At 39.3% G+C, this 22,380-nt stretch overlaps 1 protein-coding gene across 1 annotated transcript; it reads left to right on the top strand.

Annotated features, from left to right (window-relative positions):
• The first annotated feature begins 497 nt into the window (after positions 1-497).
• Positions 498-21,274, top strand: LOC111319020 (uncharacterized). Its single transcript, XM_088735278.1, is given in 13 exon segments — positions 498-730; positions 1,360-1,411; positions 4,442-4,490; positions 11,474-12,671; positions 13,560-13,679; positions 14,150-14,254; positions 14,501-14,542; positions 15,319-15,726; positions 15,729-19,330; positions 19,509-19,580; positions 20,105-20,302; positions 20,489-20,560; positions 20,866-21,274. Coding segments are annotated over 7 exon segments (5,031 nt in total). The 5' UTR covers positions 498-730; positions 1,360-1,411; positions 4,442-4,472; the 3' UTR covers positions 18,869-19,330; positions 19,509-19,580; positions 20,105-20,302; positions 20,489-20,560; positions 20,866-21,274.
• The last annotated feature ends 1,106 nt before the right edge of the window (positions 21,275-22,380 follow it).

Genomic DNA, 22,380 nt, shown 5'->3' with positions numbered 1-22,380 from the left:
ATTTTCTTTTTAACTTGTTTTGTTTACCGTATTACCTCAACAGAGTTTTCTATTTTAGCAAGTGCCAAAGAGACAATGCATGAACATGAGCGGTCTCTTTTAGGGGTCAAAATTTGCTTAAGCCACGCCCAGATGGTCTCCTTTTAGGGGTTAAATTTAAAATTTCCGACGGGCATCCCCGTCTGTTTCAGATGGGAGTCCTTCCCCCCCCCCCCGGGGGAAAGCAATCAAGAACTTGTTTGGTACTCAGCAGCAAGTAAAAAGTATCTATTCAAAATTTGTTGCACAATTTTTAATCGTCTTTCTTTATTTATATTTGAAAATTAACAGAAGATTTTTAAATCAAAAAGTATCTTTGACTGGCTGTAGGAGTTCCACAATCCATTTGCCTCATAGTCCAGTCTTTAGAATGGTTTGTTACATAACAGATCAGTTGACCCCATACTTGGAAGTATAAAAATCCTGTGGGAACTCTGGGTAGGAATTTCTTGAGAGTGTATCGTACTTCCGCCCTTCAAAAGACGCACACAAAAGCATAAATATTAACTCAAGTTAATTTTTCTTCTATATATGTCTTAATTATGGGGTGATTTAGAATCTCATCGTGGAGTGTCTGTTATTCTGTGGCTAGCCAGTCAGCAGGGCGGTGAGCGAAGATTCTTGAGCAGTTGCAACTTTTGTTTTTTGGGCGGCTTATGCTGTCAGACTGTGATCTGACTGCTGATCAAAGGTAATTAAGCTGAAGTTTGATCGTTTCGTGGACACGTTGCCTAGGAGGAGAGATATCTTGCTTAGTAGTTGTGCTATTTGAAATCAATTCGATTGTCTCCTAGAATGTATTTCAAATCACAGCCGATTGGATTGCATGATGACGGCTACTACTGCTCTGATAAATAGCGCGCCCCGCCATTTTGGGTTCTGGTCGTTATAGAGATTCCCGACTGTTACGTATAACTTAGGTGAGAAATGTCTGAGCAAAAAGTGGGAAGACCTTTTCGTTGTTCAGGCTTCAAGCAGTGTTCTGAAAGAACGAGACTTTTTATATAATTTAAGAGTCTTTAGGGCAAGAGTACCATATAACCCCATACATTAATTATGCATTCAGATTAGTAGACTTTGTTTTTAAAGTTTTGTCGTGAAAGAGAACGAAGTGGAATTCATAATTAATGTATGGGGTTATATGGTACATTTTCTGTTGTCTTCATATCTGCATTTTGTGAATCATTGGAACTCTAGTAAATGGTAAAGAAGAAACAGACTCATCCAGAACATTGAGAATTATTTCAATTTTCCCTTACCATTAAATAATCTTTGAAATCTTATCGTAATGTGGCCTTTGATTATTTTCATCTCACTCAGGCATGTCAATGTCTGGATTAACTCTCCTAAAGAACCCTTGCAACGGAATGTGGTAAGTATTCATGTTTTATTGATGTTTTATTGATGTTTTACTGATGCAAATATGTTAGAGGTTTTTACTAAGTTTTGAAGTAGTTACCGCCCATTTGAGATAACAAGAAAAGCACACTTCAAGTACGTGATTGTCAAATCAAACAGAAGTCGGCTTTTGGTGACTACATAGGTCACCATGCTTGTTTAAGAGATATGATGGGCCAATCTTACCCCGATTCCCCAACTAAGCCTCCCTTACACAGATAAAACACAACTTGCATTTTGGCACAAACAGATATCCCTTACCAAATCTACATATATGTGACATATATATGTTACATATGTATGCCACATATATGTGCCATATATGCCACATATATGTGGCATATATGTCAAATATATGCCACATATGTGTAACATAAATGTGGCATATGTAGGAATTTGGCACTCATGTTGCATATATATCACATATATGTGACATATATATGTAACATATATGTAACATATATGTGGAACCTGGGAACCACAAATGCACCCTTACCAAATCTACATATATGTGACATATATGTTACATAAGTTCAATCGTTGCACATATATGCCACATATATGTGGCACACATGTGTAACATGTATGTCACATATATGTAGATTTGGTGAGGGCATGCATATGCAGGTCAACCTAAAGGCATAGATGTATTATGGTTGATAATAGCTAGCCAAAAACAATTGCAGTCAATAAAGAATAACCACAATCCTTAATTGAGATCACAAAATCATATATTTCTGTAAGGCATGGCTTTGCGAAACCTGTTAATATGTAAAGAAAATAGAACTCATATATATATATATATATATAAACGTAAAAAACCTTATCCTTGAATCATGGAGCTTTGTAAACAATTATTTGAGAAAATAAAAATTAAAACTTCGCACTAAAACTTCGTGCAAAGTTTTAATTTTTATTTTCCTAAATAATTGTATATATATATATACATATATATATATATATAAGTAGAAGCTTGTAAGGGGTCCCACAAACAATGCTGATCAGTCTCAAACGCGCTGCCTGGAGGATCACTGAAGCGATCGTGGGCTCTTGAAATAACGTAAATAAAAGCAGAAATGTAATGGTCAAGAGGCCCACTTCCAATTTACTGTATCAGTCCATGCAAGGCTATATCGATAAATATGAGCAAACATAAATGCTACATATATGTGCAAACTTGCATACATGTTACATATATGTTTTCATCCTCGCCAATTTTCATATATGTCACATATATGCAGACATATGTGACATATATGTAGAAATGACTGTAGCATTTTAACTATATGTCACATATATGCACATATATGTGACATATATGTGCAACAATTGAACCTATGTCACATATATGTCACATATATGTAGATTTGGTAAGGGGATGTATATTAAGAATACAAACAAAAGGTAAACATTTGGCAATGATTGCCTAATAAACTTCTCTGCCACCCCCTGACATCATGCAAAATCACCCAGAGTGGAAGGGTGGGTGGAAAGACTATAAACAATACATTACCAAATCTCTGGTGTATGCTCAAAGTGAAAACACAAAATGAAACACGGAATGAAACATGAAACTCCTAGAGCCTGATACTAGAGGGTGTGTGTTGTGCAATTAATCCCATTGAACAAGTGCTTGTCCATACACCGAATCGAAATATGGTGTCCAATTTGAATTGCCATTGTTCTGGACTTACTAGCCTCTCACACGTGATAATCTCTTTGTGTTTCCACTTGAAGACAAGGCTAGTAAGTCCAGAACAATAGTAATTCAAATTGGATGACATATTTCAATTCGATGACTAGGGGATAATTTATGCCTGTACTGACAATAATCATGCATGTCATTTCATTGGTTCATGGTACACCACAGGTGGCCCAAGCTCTCTTTGAGAACCACACAAGGAACACAATTAGCATGTCGATTTATAAGGATTTGTATGGGATTTTCTACAAGATATCCATGGAGATAGTTAAAAGTGAAAATAATAAATAAAAATGGCTTACCTTATTCTATACGTGTGTTGTTTCCTTCTGGTGTCATTATTTTACTGATTTAACTTGATTTAAGTGTTTTTTTTAATCCTGGTTAAACCTAATTAAACTTCTTTAAATACTGCAACTCATTAATTTGTAAGCACAGTATAGCAGTTATTGGTAGTTGATTGGATTTTACATGTATTTGTGAATCACTTCTCATTTCCCTTTTCCATAATCTGTATTATAACATAGCTTGTAAATTCGTGCAATCAAATCAATAGCGCGAGTGTGCTTCAATTTTCCATTGTGCACGCTGGTGATGTCAGTAAACAAATGCCCCATGAAAAAATTTTTTTCTTGCGAGTGACTTCAGCATTTTTCATTAAAAAATGGGAAAAACTTCTGCAAAAAAGTTAAACTAGACATGGCAACAAGCGAACAAGCCGATGAAGATCTGCCTAGTTTTTCTTTGGGAATGGATTATTTAACTCCTGAGAAAGGGAAAACAAAACAATCACGGTTTCACCTCGTTTCGAAACTTTAACTTCATTTCCACACATGAATTCACCTGTCAGTTTTTGACCAATTTGAGACAAGATCATTGAAGCATGGCAAAATACTTTTCCAAAACAAAATAAACAATGCATTGAAGTGTAGGAGAGGGAATTTTTGCCCTTTAAACATAAACTACAGCGTTGAAAATGTTATAAAACAATTGGTTCATACGTCAGCTGTGTGTTCATGGAGATATGAAGCACTTGGGAAGTTTGGAGAGCACTCAAGAAGCCAGAGTTGCTCTCAGCTACGCCTCGAGCAACTCTTACGCATCTTGTGTGCTCTCTAAACTTCCCGCGTGCTTCATATCTTGATGAACGCACGCTGACGTATGAACCAATTGTTAATTGAATTTACATGTAATTAAGGTGTACATCTGTTGACATTGAAACAAATGAGTAATTCTACTGAAAGTCCTTCTTTTTGTCCAGATAAGTGAAGTTAATTTTTGCCTTTGCAAATTTTCTTCCAGCAACACCATTCAGCATTAAAGGTTTCCTGTGATGTCTGGGCTATCAAAGGTAAAAGTAATAACTCCTAATTTAATAATTTTGCAGAGCTTTGAAGTTGTAATTAATTAAGGGAAATTAATGCTTTTTCCTTTAAAGTCATCACTATAAAATTAATACCTTTCTGTGTTATTTGAGCAAATTTGCATAACCCATTTGTTATATGTTAATGAACTGTTTGTCATAGGGAAATGTGAAGCACAATTAAAAACATTGAGCACATTTATTTGATGAACCAACTCTACAAAGGGTAATGGTTTTTGTTGAATGGTGGTGTCTGTAAAGTCACAAAAATCAGCAAGTCAAGTTTATAATTATTAAATAGTGCTACATGTGTGCTTGCACATCCATTATCTTTTGATAATGACTCCATATAATGTTTTTGGCTAGTTCTTGGCTTAAAAAAAAAGAAAAAAAGCACTTGTTTTGAACAGTCCAGTACATTCCATTATGAATTGTGATGTGTCTGGATACGCATACATTCATAACTGTTTTCTCCCTAGCAATTAATGTGAACAGGTTAATTATACAAATTTGCCCTATTGTATAATGTGTCCTGAAACTCTCAATGACTTAGAACAAATAATACGCAGGGCTCAACACTAACTTTTCAACTTACTAGCCAATTTAAGTGGCTAGTGACATCTTAGATGTTTTTAGATGTTACGATAATTTCAATCTGTTTATTTGCCAAACTGGCTAGTGGAAATTAAAAACCACTAGCCAAAACTGAATTTTTACTAGTCTGTGGCTAGTGGGCTATCATTAGTGTCGAGCCCTGATACATGTATATTGTTTTCATGATTTTTAAAGATAGTTGAGCTATTCAATAAAGAACATGTCTAAGTCAGAATCACATGCAAGAGAAACCCTTTTTCTTTTAAAACCATGATAAGCGTATGTGCCTTTTTGGTCTTTTTTAGTTCTTTGAGTTTTACAGTCCTTATTGACTCATGACTAAGGATAAACTATTCATTGTCAAGATTTTATTATTGAACTGTTTCCCAATGAAAAATTGCATTAAGTATTAAAAGGAAAGTCTAGGTTTTTTGTGTATACACATTCTGCAGACAGTAACATCCTAAGTAGGTGTGTCAGTGGCTTTAAGTTAATCCTGTGCTCCTGTTAATGCAAGTTATCTCTAACTTTGTTAGTATACAAAGAACTCTATGGCAAGTCTATTAAAGGGATATCAACATTGAAGCGTATTCAACAAGGGAAAAGGTTTCAATATATTTACAACTTACGAGCACATGGCATTGCTTGACAACCTCGCAACAAACGTAGGGGGAGACTGGAACCAATACTACTCAGTCTCTACAAATACACCACATCTCCCCCTTTCTTGGACCGAACTACAACGGAAATAACAACAAAGAACGGGGTCCGGAAATAACAACAAGGAACGGAGTCCGAGAACATAGTTCAAACAGTCCATGTAAAAACTCCAACATCAACTAGGAATGTCTGATGACAACAGTTAGATGTACGGAAGTCCCAGCATTACTTCAGATAGACTCTATTAGTCTATCCGGAGCTCTTCGCCCCCTGGAAGATCGGCGAAACGGGGTGGGGGCCGCTTCCACGGACCGGGGAGGAGCCATCGCTGGTGCCTCCGCTGTTACTGCCAGTGTTACGTCCTGCTTTTGATCCTGAGCTGAATCTGTTTCAGCTGATACAGCTTCTTGGGCATCAGGTGGTACCTGGGGTTTTCCGGAAATATCCGACCTGACCGAAATAGCCCATGGAACCTCCAAGGACTGGTCCTGATACTCTCTCTCTCCACCTGGTTCTGATGCCGACCTGCCCATGCCGTCCCGTCTCACGTGATCGACATGACGTTTCCACACTCTGCCGTCATTTAATACTATTATGTACGACTTGGGTCCACTTCGCTCAGCTATCAAGCCTTGCCACCAGGTGTCCTCTTTTCTGAGGTCTTTCACTGAAACTCTGTCCCCGGGGTAAAATTCTCTGAACTTGGCATGTTCGTCGTGCGTGGCCTTCTGCTTTGCTTGGGAATCCATGACCTTCTCTTCTAAGTTTGGTCGGAGGAGAGTTAGCCGTGTTCGTAGTTCGCAACCCAGGAACAGGCTAGTGGGTGTTCTGCCAGTCGTGGGGTGTCTTGATGACTGATAGGATAAGAGGAAGTTCGCAATACGTTGCTGAATGGAAAGTTTGCTGCCCTTGCAAGCCTTTAGGTGGTTCTTGAACGATTGCACCATACGCTCCGCTAACCCATTGCTCGCTGCGTGATAAGGTGCTACCCGTATGTGTTTCACACCGTTCACTTTTAAGAAATGAGCAAATTCTTCACTGCGAAACAGCGGCCCGTTATCGCTAACGCAGTGAATTGGTATTCTGTATCTGGCAAATAATTCCTGTAAGATCGCGATTGTCGCTGTTGCTGTCGTGTTTTGAGGCATGTAGAAAATCTCGGGCCAACAAGAATGCGCGTCAACAACAATGAGATAATGTTTCTTTTCGTACTCAGCAAAGTCAATGTGAATACGGTGCCAGGGGTTGCTAGGCCACAACCATGGCACAAGTGGAGCTACAGCGGGTGTTTTCTGAACCCGCTGGCAACTACCACAGCTTCTCACCGTCTGCTCAATTTCCAGATCAATGTTAGGCCACCATATATAGCTACGAGCTAACTCTTTCATACGGACGATGCCGGGGTGCCCTGTATGTAGTTCCTCCAACATATCATTCTGGTACCATGTAGGAATGATAACCTGTACTCCCCACAGCAAACAATCCTGCTCGATAGACAATTTGAAACGACGATTAAAGAAAGGTTTTAGGCGCCAGTCGTCAGTGTGCTGAGGCCAACCATGTCTCACAAGTCCCAGCACCTTGGACAGCACAGGGTCTACCCATGTCGCATGACTGATTTCCTTGTGTGTATTGATCGTGCATAGCTGTTGAGAGGCCTTATCCAACACCAATTGTTGATAGGCGCTTCTCAGATTGATCTTGGTGAACTCCTTCCATGTAGAAACTTTTCCACGAATCTCGTCCAACGTTGGAATAGGGAATTGTTCCCTCTGAATTGTGGGATTAACTGTACCCTTGTAGTCCCCACAAACTTGTACCGACCCATCGGTCTTAGGAACGCTGACAGTGGGTGTGGCCCATTCACTGACCTCTACTGGCTCTATGATCCCCTCCTCTTCCATTCTCTTCAATTCTTTCTCCACTGTCGGCCGTATTGTGTAGGGAACTGGGCAGGCTCTCTGAAACACTGGTTTCGCGTTTTCTTTCAAATGCAAGGTGGCTGTTACCCCTTTTACCGTACCAAGTTCTACCTTAAGTATTTCTGCATATCGCTCCTTTAGGTGCTCAATTCGCTCGTCATTTTCCTGCCCCACCGCTAGTTGGCCATGCGAGGGCAAAAACAAGTTGTGCCAGTCTAAGGGGATCTTCATCATCCACACCCTGCCAAACAGTGGAGGGGTATGCCACTTAGCCTGAACAATGAGTAACGGCAGAGTCATCTGCTGGCCATTATAGGCCACGTCAACTAGGACTTGCCCTGCAACGTCAAGAGGTGTGCCGGTGAAGGCATGGAACGAGCGATTGACTGGTCGTAGTGCTAGGTATTTGAAGTTCCGCTCGTAATCCGCATAACTCATAACAGACGCTGCTGTCCCAGTATCCACTTCCATGAGAACTTCAACATCCTCAATCCTGATTGGGACCTTAATAGCGGGGGTTGAGATCTCTGAGCCCTGTATTTTAGCCTGGGACGATTCATTTACGCCGAAAATAGAACCAAGGAATTCACCTTGACAGTATTTAAGAAAGAGTAACAGAAATATATTGTACTTATCTATACTTGGGTATTTTGTGTTCAATGAATAGTTACCTAAAGACATCGTTTAATTCACTTTCTCCACCGTAGGAGCTTTTCTATAACGTGCACCTGCAGCTTGCCCTGAGAGACAATCTAGCTTTGCTAAGAAAGTCAAGACAAAGGAACGCATTCTTAAGTAAAGCAATGGCGCGGCTGAAAGGGGGTCAGAGAATATGTTCCCTCCCCCACCCCCCCTTACCGCGACCTGACTTCTCTGTCAAAAAGAGTTCTTAATTCGGATGATTCTAAGCCTGAATTGCCTGTGCACCCCAAGGGAAGGATCCCTTGATTTGATGATTTGTCCACATGCTAACGTAATCAAATGTGGCAAGTCTGTGCAACAACTTGCACCTACTCTGGTCGGAATTTCAGTTTCCCTCAGGAATTCTTGTCTCCGACTTAAGTCATTCAGAAAGAGAGTCGTTAGAGTTTTACGACAAATCTGTCCGAAGGTGTGGCTAATAGGTTAAGTTCTCTAGATATAAAGTCTTCGGTTACGACGACATACCTTTCGTATTAAAATATGACCTTCAGTGTCAACCAAACACTTAGTAATCACCAGGTAAAGTGAATTACTGCAAGAAATCATCTGACGGCGTTTACTTCCTACTCTCTTTCCAGGTGAGCTCAACGTGCGAGGATTGCTTTATAAAGGCAAACAAAATTAATCAGAACTTCTTAACTAGCTAAACAACTTTCAGCTGGATAGACATTTGTGAGAGGTTTTTTGAGCTTCTACAGAAATCTATAAAATGTGGTTACGATCGGGGGATCTACTGCTCCAGCTGCGCAATTCTGATTAATAGCCGATTTCTTTTTGTACCAAACAATGTGGCCCAGCGGCCCTGCTGTTTTCACTAACCGTAATGGATGGTTTTCTCTTACGCAGGAGCTGTTACTCGGATGCGTAATGAGAACAGCAAAGCGTTGCCATCCAATGAAAATTAAATAGAAGAACATTGAAGAAGTGCATGGCGGTTAGGACTTGGTTGCTTAAGATCGAATAAAAACTAGATTATAAGGGTCGTAAGCCACCGGATGGCAAGACAGATGGCACTCTGGTTGGTTGGTTCTTCCGTTTCAGCTTGCAACTCAAACAACTCAGTTTCATGGGCTCCTGGTTTTCATCGGATCAAAAGTGTAGAAAGAAAATGGAAACATTCTTTTTTCTCCGACTCCAATTCTGTCACCATTTCGATTTTCATTTCCCGACGTTGCCACCATATCAGGGTATAATTCACTTAATCTTAGCATTTAGCGGACATCGTTGCAAAACTGTAGAGTAAGAATGATACAAGCCCTTCTTTATGACAAAATCTTCAATTCCTCAACTCTGCTCCTATTAATCACCTTTCAATGCAAAGATTGAAGAGAAACTTTATAATCCTACTTACAAATGTATTACATATCGTACAAAAAGATTGTTGAACTAATCGTGGTAGTGAAGTGCTATCGCTTGACTCACGATGCGGTCACTTCCAATGTCTATCGCGATGAGGTAGACTGAGTACCTGTCACCTTACGAAGAACTAACATGAATCACCACGAAAACTTTCCACTCTATAACTGGTTAAATAATAGAAAATGTTACACAGTACTCCAGTATTTTCTTCATCCATCGCTAAACTTCAATTGCATCAATGAGCTAACAAACACTGACAAGATTTGCCTGTGTCTGAAAAACTGTTCTCATTAGTTGGTAAGAAATAATGCGTCACTTCGCTTGTTCCTGGTTAAGATACTCTTAGATTCTTCTGGAACATTTAATCCATCATCGTGCACACAGCTGGTCTGCTGGGATATGAAGGCTGTAAAAGAAACAGTAAGAAACTAATTGAAGAATAAGAGTAATAATTGACAAATTGGAAGAATCTTATCCACCGTGAGTAGTCAAACTCAGAACTCCGGATTTCGCGCTCCGATGCTCTGCCACTGGGCTGCGGATAACTCAGTGGTCAGCTACTATGTATGGACGGTTCAAATGTAATAACCATTGTGTATACTTCAAGGATTAACTTTGTCACAAGCACTGTGTGTACTTAAAGTGCCACTGAAAGAAAATTTTCATATGTGAGATTTTTTCATAATTTAGTGGTTTGAAACACGCTGATTATCGCGGGCTAATTTTTTTTCGCCAGAAAAAAGTGGAAAGTTGTCTTTTTTAGTGTTGAAAACCGCATTTTGGCTTCAAAACATGTCCGGGCCCTGGGAATGAGTGAAAACGATTGCTGACATCACTGGTTGTATTTACCTCGCTAGCGTGGGTCTTTTCTTTCGCAGTTTGTATTTATACGGTCCGCGATAATAAATGTAAATAAATATGTAAATATAGTTTATATCTGACCACTTGCATCCCAGAGGCTGAATTACGGGTGCAGTGTAAGGTTGAGAACAGACGTCAGCACATCAGGCGCCTCTGGCAGCCGCTTCAGTCTATCGATCTCACCTTTCCACCCATCCCACCCCAGGGGAGGACATCCATCACACAGTGATCTCGTGTGTGGGATATTAACGTCTCCTACCCCAACCCTGCAGGAGACGGGACCTCCATTTATTCGTCCCTATCCGAGAAGACTAGAATATCTAACCCTTTCTTGATGTTATAGAAAGGTAGCAAATTCTTCTCAATTATTTTAAGACCTTGAGTGTTGGTCTGGCCGGGGCTCGAACCCTCGACCTCCCGCACAACAGTCCAGCGCTCTATCCATTGAGCTAACCGGGAGGTGGTTAGCTCAATGGATAGAGCTAACCGCCAATCCAACGAGCTAACCTCGATGGTTAGCTCGTTGGATTCTTCTCCGTGTGAACCTCCAAGATTATGAACGTCCTTGTGTGCAGCTTCTTGTGCAATAGCAGTATCCACCGCCTCTTGGAATGTAAAGTTTTGCGATAAAAGTTTCTGCTTGATTTGGGAACAAGGGAAAAGGTTTCAATATATTTACAACTTATGAGCACATGGCATTGCTTGACAACCTCGCAACAAACGTAGGGGGAGACTGGAACCAATACTACTCAGTCTTTATAAATACACCACAAACATATTCATGCTAAAAATTGTCATAAAGTAAGGGAACATGTTTTACAGTGTTAACTCTGAATAGAGTAATTCTAAATCTTGGCTGCTTTTCTTTTGAAGGAATTTGCCACTCAAAGTGAAGCCTCTACATCACAGGAAGGCCTGCAAAACAGGAGACTGAAAGTCACCTTGCTGAGTAGTGAGTGGAGATCCTCAACTGATGGAGACTTGTCAACCATCAACAGAGAACTGGCCATCCAGTTAGCTAAATTCTCCAATGTGGAAGTTAGTGTCTTTCTTCCTTGGTGCAGTGAAGTAGACAGGAGAAATGCAGAAAGTCATGATGTTCAGCTTATTGAAGCTGAAGAAATAGTTGGATTGAATCCAGTTGACTGGTTGATCAATTTTCCAGATGGACATGTGATGGATTGTGTTCTAGGACATGGGGCAACTCTTGGCAAACAAGTGCAGTTCATCAAAAAACATCACCATTGCAAATGGATTCAGGTTGTCCACACTGCCCCAGAAGAACTTGGAATTTACAGGAACATTTCGGAAGGAGAACAACAGCAAGAGGCAGAAGTAAAACTTTGTCAGCTTGCTGATGAGGTTGTAGCAATAGGACCCAAGCTGGCAGATGCTTATAAACGCTACCTTCGTTCTGTTAAAAAGGAGCAAAATGTTTGTGATCTCACCCCTGGCATTTTCTCTGAATTTCTAGGTGTAGAACAAGCAGTGGAAGAGAGGAGAACATTCTGTGTGTTAGTGATTGGAAGTGGAGACAGCTGTGAAGATTTCAATGTGAAAGGTTTTGACATTGCTGTCAAAGCAATTGCTGAGATGAATGATACGTCTTACCAACTTCGGTTTGTCTATTCACCGAGAGAGAAAGGAAATGAAGTAGCTGAAAAGTTGCTTCAGCATGGCATCAGTCGTAATCAGCTAATTGTGCGCAGCTCTGATGACAGCAGAAAAGTGCTAACAAATTTGTTCTGTGAGGTGGATCTTGCCATAATGCCATCAAGGACTGAAGGTTTTGGATTGCCTGGTCTTGAAGCCTTATCTGCTGGTCTTCCTTTACTTGTCAGTGGTAATTCAGGACTTGGAGAAGCTCTCAAAGAAGTGCCTTTTGGCTCATTCTATGTAATAGACTCTGAAGATCCTAAAGAATGGGCTAGAGAAATCAAAGCTGTACATCAAAAGAGTAGGACAGTACGCCTCAGGGAGTCAAATCTTCTCCGTGACTGTTATCAAGAAACTTATGAATGGGAGAAACCTTGCAAGACCCTAGTAGAAAAGATGCAGTACCTTGCACTTGGTAAAAGCTCTCATTGATTATAACAATTCATTTCAAATTTGTTAACAGATGAGTGAAATTATGTTGTGCAATATAGTGTTACAACATGTGCGATAGATATTCCTGTGCATGCTGTAGATGTTGTAGTTCAATTTTATCCTTGGTTCAAATTTTATTTTTCTTTGTTTCAAACTCATTATCATACATAAACATGACCAAGAACAAAGGAAAATAGAATTTAAACCAAAATAAAATTGAACTACAACATAGACATTTAAGGTCTTAGATGATAATGGTAAAGACTCTTTATCAGCCAGCTATCTTAAGGTGTGGTTGAGAAAGATATCAAATACATATGATCTCAACAGGGGGACTTAACTCCAGTTTGAAAGGTCCAGGTTTGAGGTCAGACTTGGGTTAAGGTGCTGACTAAGGAGTATATGACTTTATTATCCAAATGTGCTTTGTAGAGTACAAATAATGCGTGAGATGAGTACAAATATCACACAATATCACACAATATTTGTACTCCAGAAATATTTGTGAAATTCGCCCGCACTGAAATAACATTTTGGCGTGTTGGATCATAAATCTCTTATTAAACATTTTGTTTTGTAGTATTGCTGAGTATTTTTATTCGTTGGTTGTAATAAGACCTATGTATTGTGCTGGTGAAGTGCTCAGGACACCTGTCGGAGTAGGGGGGGACATGGAATTTGAAATTAAAACTATCAAGTTACTTGGGAGATAAGTTACAACAAATCAAGGTGTTTAGTGCTATGGAAATCTCTAGAAAGGTTTGCCTCTAAACATATTTTTCATGCATCTTATCTTCATATGGAAGAAATATAGCTAATTCAAAATGTTTTGCATTATATTTGTGTTATACATGTACATTTGGTCTGGTAGGGTCAATAGAAATCAGATCGACTACACCAGTCAGGAAGAAGAGGCCATCATCCCTTGCCACTGCTGATAAACCTTCCAAGAGAATCAGACAAGAGTTGACTCCTCGTAATCAGCCTGGTGGTAATTGTTAATATTAAGTTTTTAACATCTTCAAATAAACTCTGTGTAGCTTTTCAGTAATTGATAGGATGTGAACCACTTAAACCATATTGCAAATGAACATTTTTAAACTGTGTTTGTATAGGTCATAGCAGACATGAAAGTTGTGACATAGTTTTATATTTCTTCTCAGACCTTGAAAGTAATAGGTTGAGTGCACTGTGTGTTATGAAAGGTCAAGGGAAATTACTCAAGAAAAACCTTGATCAAATCATCCTTTTTGCATTATTTTGAAACCAAAAGCTTGATTCTATAGTATGGAAAACACCAGACAAGTCCTGTTGGGGGTAACAGAAAGCACTGATTAAGTCACCAAATCCTTTAAGTTGGAAAGGTGTCTGAACTCCAGGAATAATCAGAGTACATTTAAGTATTCAGAGTGCGAGAAACAGGACCCTTAACAGAATCATGTCCTTTTTTCTAACTTTTAGCCCTGGAAGGCTCATCTGGTTGCCGTTTTGAAGATTCCTCTGTTGAATATGGACAATTTCCCTCAGCTCCTGACAAACTCAGTTATCAGAGAAAACACATTGAGAGTGAGTTGAATTGCATTGAATATCAGTACTTACATTAATGCTCAAGGGTGTGAAAAGATATTGTTAGTTTATAGCTGTAATTGTGTCTTGTAATGTTATCCTCTTGGGGGACCAATTGTAAGTAATTTAAATTTTTTGCATTTTGCTGTTTATTTTCTCCTGATTATGGAGGGTTTATTTGATCATCGCCATATGAATCTGTATAGAACGGCAAGGGGTTAATGTCTCTTTTTATCCTCTTTTTAGGTCGTAAAAACCCGACATCTGAGGAAAGAGATCTGTTTGAAGGTGAATTTTTAGCAAATATTTGTAATTATTTTGTGTTTTAATCTCCTCGCCACCATCCGTGTTGCACAGATCCATTATTCTCTTCAATCACCATTATGGTTTAGTTCTTATGAATAGATTAAGTTTCATGGTTAAACAAGGAAGGCTTTTCATTCATAACGAGACAATTCTATCTCAGGGGGGATGGGTAAACGAATCGTATTGTGGTTTAGTTCTTATGAGTAGATTAAGTTTTATGGTTAAACAAAGAAGGCTTTTTGCTCACAACCAGACGATTCCATTTCAGAGGGACGAGTAAAGGAATCGTATGCGAGTAACGAAGGAAAAAAGTAATTATTTTTTTCCCACAGTTAGAGCTCTATGCTCTTTCATAGCACATGCATAAATAAAACAACTCTAAAGTCTATTTCCATGCACCAATTTCTACAGATTTTACTTCCTCTTCGATGTCATTACATAACATGTTTATTTGTACAGGACATAGTTTTATTTTGTTGAATATATGCATTTGAGTTATGGTAGTTTAGCCTCAGTTGCTACACTTTAAGGTACTTGATTAACTTACAGGGATGAATGCCTTGCTTTCTGTCATAGTCAGTAGCTAACTACTAACTGTGTTTCTTTTCATCGAAATGTATGTTGTTCAATGTGAATGCATGGAATACTCCCGTGTAATCAAAAGTTATAACTGTAAATAGCTGCAAGTTAAGTGATTCGAAAAGTTACTTGGAAATAGTATGGAAGTTCACTGTTTTCTTTTAATCCATTTTTTGTAGATCGTACTCTTTCTTTTTTTACGGAATTTCTCAAAAGAGAGTACAACAGACGGGCTCGTATAAACCCACTCTTTTGGGATAGCAATTTCATGCTACGTCTTGACGATGTTTATACAAGATTGTCAATCGTCTCTAGAAGAACAACCGATTTCAAGTTGGAGGACAACGAAGTGAACATGTCTGACATCTTTAACACTCTGAACAAAGGTGACGACGCCATGGTTTTAGTGGAAGGAAGCCCTGGAATTGGAAAGACAACTTTTTGTCTTAAAATCTCTCATGACTGGGCGAACAAGAAAACCGTAAATGAATCTACTTTCCCAGTTTTTAAACTTCTGCTGCTGCTGAAATGCCGAAACATCCATGGGAATATATGCGAAGCCATTTTTGATCAGCTCTTCCCCAATGATATGAAGAAAAGGCCAAGAAAAGGCTGCTAAATTACATCGAAGACATTCATAATCAGCCGAGCATCTTGATCGTTTTGGATGGCCTTGATGAGCTTCCCAAAACAGCTGAAAACCACGTGAACGAGTTACTAGATAGACAACGTTGGTCATTTTGCTATATATTGGCCACATCTCGTCAAGAAAAAGGAATTGTAGTGAGAAAGAATTGTAACTTTGCTGTTCTTCTTCAGATTGAGGGGTTCACGGAAGCAGACGCTTTCCAATACATCAGAAAGCACTTTGGTCCTAACCATGAAGCAAAGGGAAACAGGCTTATTCAGGCAATCCAAGAAAATACCTACCTCCACGCACTTCTAAGCAATCCTTTGAATCTGTTACTTCTCTGTGTTGTTTTCGAAGATTATGAGGGCAATCTGCCATCTTCTCGAACAGAACTCTATCGCATTATTGTCCGCTGCCTTTTACGAAGGTATTGTGCTAAAAACAATGTGAAAGCCTCTGCTGATGACAAAGCTCTAGAGGAACAATTTAAAGATAGCTTGCTGGTATTGGGTCAGTTAGCTTGGAGATGTTTGAAGAAAGATCGGTTTTCGTTTCAAGAAAAAAAGTTGGCAAAATTTGAAAATAAAATGAAAACTTTGGCAGCTCGTAAACTTGGTTTGGTATTTAAAGAGGCCAGTGCGAAGAAGATAAACCCTCAGCACGAATATCACTTTTTTCACAAGACTTTTCAAGAGTACTTGGCGGCATTATATCTGGCCAAAAAGCTTCTTGAAGAGAAAATCAATGTCTATCGTGATTTGAAGTTGAGCTTTCATCTCATCACAAGTAGATACAAACAAGTGTTTATCTTTGTGTCTGGCATACTGGGTGAGGCTACTTGTAATCTGTTTAGACAGATTGGTGAGAATCTTGAGAATGAATGCTGGAACTGGCTAGGATGTGAGAAGGAAGAGGCGACCTTCTTTACTGAGTGTTTCCGTGAAAGTGGAAAAGAAGAACAACTGGCAATGACTTTATGTTCCTTTATCCCGTTTTCACAGTCAATAACCGTGGACGTGATTGTTGACGAGGTTTCGTGTGAAGGTGTCTTAAGTGTTGTAAAGGCTTGCAAGAGCTTCTCACAATTACAATTGCCTGTTCATTTTACTTACAAATCTCGTCCCTTAGCGGAGGATTCTCGTTTTGTTTACAAGTTTCTAGCCTCATACTCAAGGCTAGAAACTTTTTCCATTTCAGTTCCTAGAGTAACAGAAGATGTAACATCCCTTGTGTGTAAAGTACTTCAATTGAACTCATCATTACATTCCTTTACTTTTGAAACAATGGTTCCCATTCCCTCTGAGGAAGCTGTTGTTATTGGTGACAGTTTAGCCGCCAACAAAACACTACAAACCGTGACTTTAAAACTGCTGGGTGGGTTAGTTGATGATTGGGTCACTGTTCTTGAAAAAGGATTGTCTGGAGATACACCGCTGACATCCGTTGTTCTGGAGATCAGTGGCTCAGTAAGGGAAAGTGGAAAAAATGCTTTGAAAAATTTGTTATCGAACAGATCACTTAAATCTCTTAGCTTCGCTGTTTATGGGGACATGCACGATTCATTGGCGACTTTAGTCGGGGAAGGACTCGCAGCCGATCCGTGCTTACAATCCCTCACATTGATTGTTTATGGAAGCGTCAGCTGCTCTGCTTTCACTTCGTTGAAAAAGGGTGTTGTAGAAAATAATGCTTTGAAGTCACTGGAATTAAAAGTGTTTGGAGGACTTCCTGACAACTGGGTAAATATTTGTGAGGCTCTTTATGCTGCGAAAAAGTCGTCGTCCATGTCTCTTACAATCAAACCGGACGTAGTCAGCAAAATAACAAATGCACAGGTGGCCTGTCTTCGTCCTGTTCTAAAGGAAAGAGTTGGCGCGTTTAAACTGCATTCATTTACTGTAAACATGTGGGGAGAGTTGAGTTGCAGTGGAGCAAGTGATTTATGCAAACTCCTGATAGCATCAAGAGTTTCCTGTGTTAATTTGAATATCCACGGACAAGTAACAGATAGTGTTGCTACCTGTTTGGCTGAGAACTTTGACAAAGTTAACTCATGCACATTGTCCGACTTAAGTATCAACATTCGGGGAGAGTTGACGAGAGATGGAAACAGCATCCTTCAATCACTTGAATGCAATCAAACATTTGCCTTTACTTTAAATGTTCAGGACGTGAATGTACTTGACAAAAGTTGCGATGAAGTTAAGTTATATGGAGTTGATTCTTCGTCATTAAAAGAAGCGTTTACAAAATTCGAGTCTATCTGCTCGCGTGTGAGTAAATTGATTCTGAACTTGAATAATCCCAGTAACTCAAGTGAAGTGGACTGGGGATGTAGTGTTGGCGACGTTTTGGCGAAATTCGTGTCACTTGCCACATTAAGCCTCTCATTCAACAACTACCGTGGCTGGGATGAAGACTGGTTGGGTCATCTGTGGAGTGGTGTGGCACAGAACACGTCAATAACTACGCTGAGTATTACAGTCAACAGCTACAACGAGAAAGACATAGGCCTCTGGATGTATGGTCTGTGGGAAAGTTTGAATCAAAACACGTCAATAACCACGCTGAGTATTACATTGAACTTCTACAGTAAAATGGAAGGGGACCGGAAGAATGAACTGTATTGTGGTTTGAAAGAAAACACATCAGTAACCGCGCTGAGTATTACAGAGAACATCTACTGTGACGTATATAAAGACTACAATGTTTTTCTCTGCGGAGGTTTGGAGGTAAACACGTCATTAACCACCCTCAGTATTGTGGTCAACAACTACAAGAAGATAGGCAGATTGTGTTTGTTTGGACCGTTGCGCGGTTTGGAAGAAAACACGTCAATAACAACGCTAAATATTTCGCTCAATAACTGCGGTGAGATGAGTGGATACTCGGTGGTCGATCCGTTTGATTTTTTATCAGTAAACCCGTCACTTGTCACATTGAGTCTTGCACTTAACTACCACAGTAACTCATATGAAGACTATAAAGACTGGATACACAAATTACACGAATTCAGTCAAGCTTTGGAAATGAAAAATTCACCAATCAGAATTTGTTTTGAAGTAAACGTGTTCAGTGAGAGAAATGAAAAAACTTAAATGGGTCTGACTTAGCGAACAGCATATCTTTTAAACATTCTCAACACTGACTGAGTACATTAACATGAGCTTGTGGCGCACTTGTGTTACATTCAATGATTACAATTACAAAGACTGCAAATCTTATCTGGAACAGCTCGTCAGTAACTACATTCAACAGTTACGTTGATGGGAGAGGAGACTGGGTATGATTCTGAATTTCACATGGAGGAATGCAATCCTTGTGACATGAGGGCACTCACTGGTTGAATGGTTTTTTTTAAACTCGTCAAAGAAATGAATGGCGTGGATATGTTTCAGTTGAGCTGGACCAAACTGCTGTACTACAAACGAAGACTCCTGAATAATGTATGTTACATACTGGCAATGAAAGACTGACAACTCCGTGATGACGGGTTAAAGACCACACGACGCATGCGGAGTCCTTGACATTCTATGAGGTTAGAAGATCCTTTGCAGAGGGTAAGTTATTCACTTTACTTAAATCAACACCAGGCTTTTCGCGACAGGCTATTCTGTGCTTAAACGAAAAAAAAGTATATAGCGTGGTATGACTTCTAATTTCAGTGAGATTTGCTGTTTTTAGTTTGGTATGAATTAGACATGTTCAGATTCGTTTGATTTTTTATACTCATCTCAGGTACTATATGCGATAGATGCCACCTTTTGCTTCAACCAGGCACCGTTACCAGGAGTCCGGTGACACAGTGAGGTAACCACAAATTTCAAACATTTTATCGCGGTGTAGACCTTAGATAGATAGCGTCCAGCTGCCCTTTGGGAAACCAAAGGTTAGGAAATACAGAACGATATGAAACAAAAGTCAGAGTAATTTCATTAAAAAATGTGGAGGTTATTCATCATGACGAAGATGAATTAGAAAAGAGTGTTGTTATCTGAGGATGATGATATAGTCAGAACAGTCAAAATCATGATTGTTGTCAACTTTTTTAGTTTAAGAGGCTCATGGCTGTGATACTCTGTGGTTAAGTTACAACGATGCGGTGAGAGAAAAGTGATATGATCTGTTTACCATTTGTGTAAATAACGGTATGGTATTTATTGGACCTGAAAATCGTTACTCGTTCAAGTTGTTATTTTCGCTCCTAAGTTTTGTTTTGTACTCATTGCAATGTTCGCATCTGTTGGTATTTTTCTGAATGTCATAGTTTACCTCTGATTTGAAAAGTGTTTTTGTTTTGTATGTGAAAGTTTTTATCTGTGCTCGCATCTTAGAGTTAGTACTCTTGGCCGTAGAGGTGTCTAAAGTAGAAGCCTTTGCTTTTCAATACTCCCAAAAGGAAGATTTCCAAAGAAGCTTTTTTATGTCGTGGCAACTAAAGATTTGGACTTCTCTGTCACCGAGGGTTAATGACCACATGACGTAAGCACGGTCTATGATTGGATATGACGTTAGAAGACACGTGACAGGAGGTAAGTCTTCACATCCCTTGAAGTAACAGTAGGCTTGTAGGGAGAGGTTATGCTGTGCTAAAACTCGTAATTATTAGTGGCTGTACAATTTCGTATTTAAGTTAACATAAGTTTTATCCTTGTATGCCACAAAGTGAGAAGTATTTTCTCATATCATAAAACTGATTTAGCTTTCTTTTACGACAGGTACGACGCTTTTTACGCAGAGTTAGATTTTAACTTAAGTTTTTCGAAATGAAAAGCATCATTAGCACAACGGTAAGTTAGATTTGTGTCTATAATGCATAATGAAATGATTTTTTGAACGGTATGGATTTTAAGCTTTTCCTCGAAGTACACACAGTCTTTGTGACAGAACTAATCTTAGAAGTATACACAATGGTTATCACATTTTAACCATCCATACATAGTAGTAGACCGCTGAATTATCTACAGCCCAGTGGTAGAGCACCTGAGCGCGAAATCCGCAGGTCTGGGTTAGATTCTTCCCGTTGGATAAGATCCTTGCAATTCGTCAATCATTGCTCTGTTTTTGAATTACTTTGTTACTGTTTCTTTTACAGCCTTCATATCCCAGCTGACCATAAATGGTCCAAAAGAATCCAAGAGTATCTTAACCAGGATCAAGCGAAGTGACACATTATTTCTTACCAACTGATGGAAACAGTTTCTCAGACACATAGGCAAATCTTGTTAGTGTTATTAGGCTCATTGGCGCTTTTCAAGTTTATTGATGGATGAAGAAAATACACGACTACTGTGTAACATTTTCCATTATTTAACCAGTTGTAAAGTAGAGTGAAAATTTTTCATGGTAATTCATGTTATTCCTTCGTAAGGAGACAGGAACACAGTCTACCTCATCGCGACTGACATTGGAAGTGACTTCATCGTGAGTCAGACGATAGCACTTCACTACCACGATTAGTTCAACAACCTTTTTTACGATATGTAATAAATTTGTAAGGAGGATTATGAAATTACTCTTCAATCTTTGTATTGAAAGGTGATTAATGGGAGCAAAGGGGAGGAATTCAAGATTTTGTCACAAAGAAGGGCTTGCATCATTCTTACTCCACAGTTTTATTATAAAGTAGAAAGATTACCCGAGAATTATTCAGCATGCAGCAGTGTCAGCTCAGTGCGAAGATTAAGTGAATTATACCCTGATGTGGCGGAAACGTCGGGAAATGAAAATCGAAAAATACGTGACAGAATTGCAGTCAGAAAAAAGAAAAAAAGAACGTCACAGTTTCCATTTTCTTTCTACACTTCTTATCCAATGAAAATTGAATTGTTGGAGTTGCAAGCTGAAACGGAAGAACCAACCAACCAGACTGCCATTTGTCTTGCCATCCGGTGGCTGACCACCCTCATAATCTAGTTTTTATTTGATCATAAGCAACGAAGTCCTAACCGCCATGCACTGCTTCAGTGCCCTTTTGTTTAATTTTCATTGTTTGGTAACTCTTTGCTCTTCACATTACACATCCGGGTATAGCTACGGCGTGAAAGAAAACCAGCCATTACGGTTAGTGAAAACAGCTAGACCGCTGGGCGATCGTGTTTGTAACTAAAAGGAAATCGGTTACTAGTCGGAATTGCGCAGATTTTTGTAGAAGTTCAAGAAAACTCCCACAAAAGCCTATCCAAGTTCACGTTGTCTGGCTTGTTGAACAACCGGTTCTGATTAATTTTACTCGCCTTTAAAGCCATCCTCGCATGTTGAGCTCACCTGGAAAGAGAATCGGAAGTAAACGCCGTCAAATGATGTCTTCACGCAACTCATTTTACCTGGTGATTGCTCAGTGCTTGGTTGACACTTAAGTTCATATTTTAATGCGAAAAGTATGAGGATGCTCGTTGACCTAACATTAATTTCTTCCTCTTTCATATACCCTCCATTGAAAATGGTATGTATTTCGCTGAATTACATTCTTGGGAAACTACATCTGCATATGACCTCATATTTCGAATTTCTCGCACAGTACAGCAAACTTTGTTTCAACTCGCCAAATTCCTATTGTGTGATATGCCAAGGGATTTCGGGTAATAAATTTCGACCCAATCATTCCCCC

Source organism: Stylophora pistillata, chromosome 10 (assembly GCF_964205215.1).
Source record: "Stylophora pistillata chromosome 10, jaStyPist1.2, whole genome shotgun sequence".
Taxonomy (NCBI): Eukaryota; Metazoa; Cnidaria; class Anthozoa; order Scleractinia; family Pocilloporidae; genus Stylophora; species Stylophora pistillata.
The sequence above is the reverse complement of the archived record's forward strand: the minus strand, read 5'-3'. Positions and strand labels throughout refer to the sequence as shown.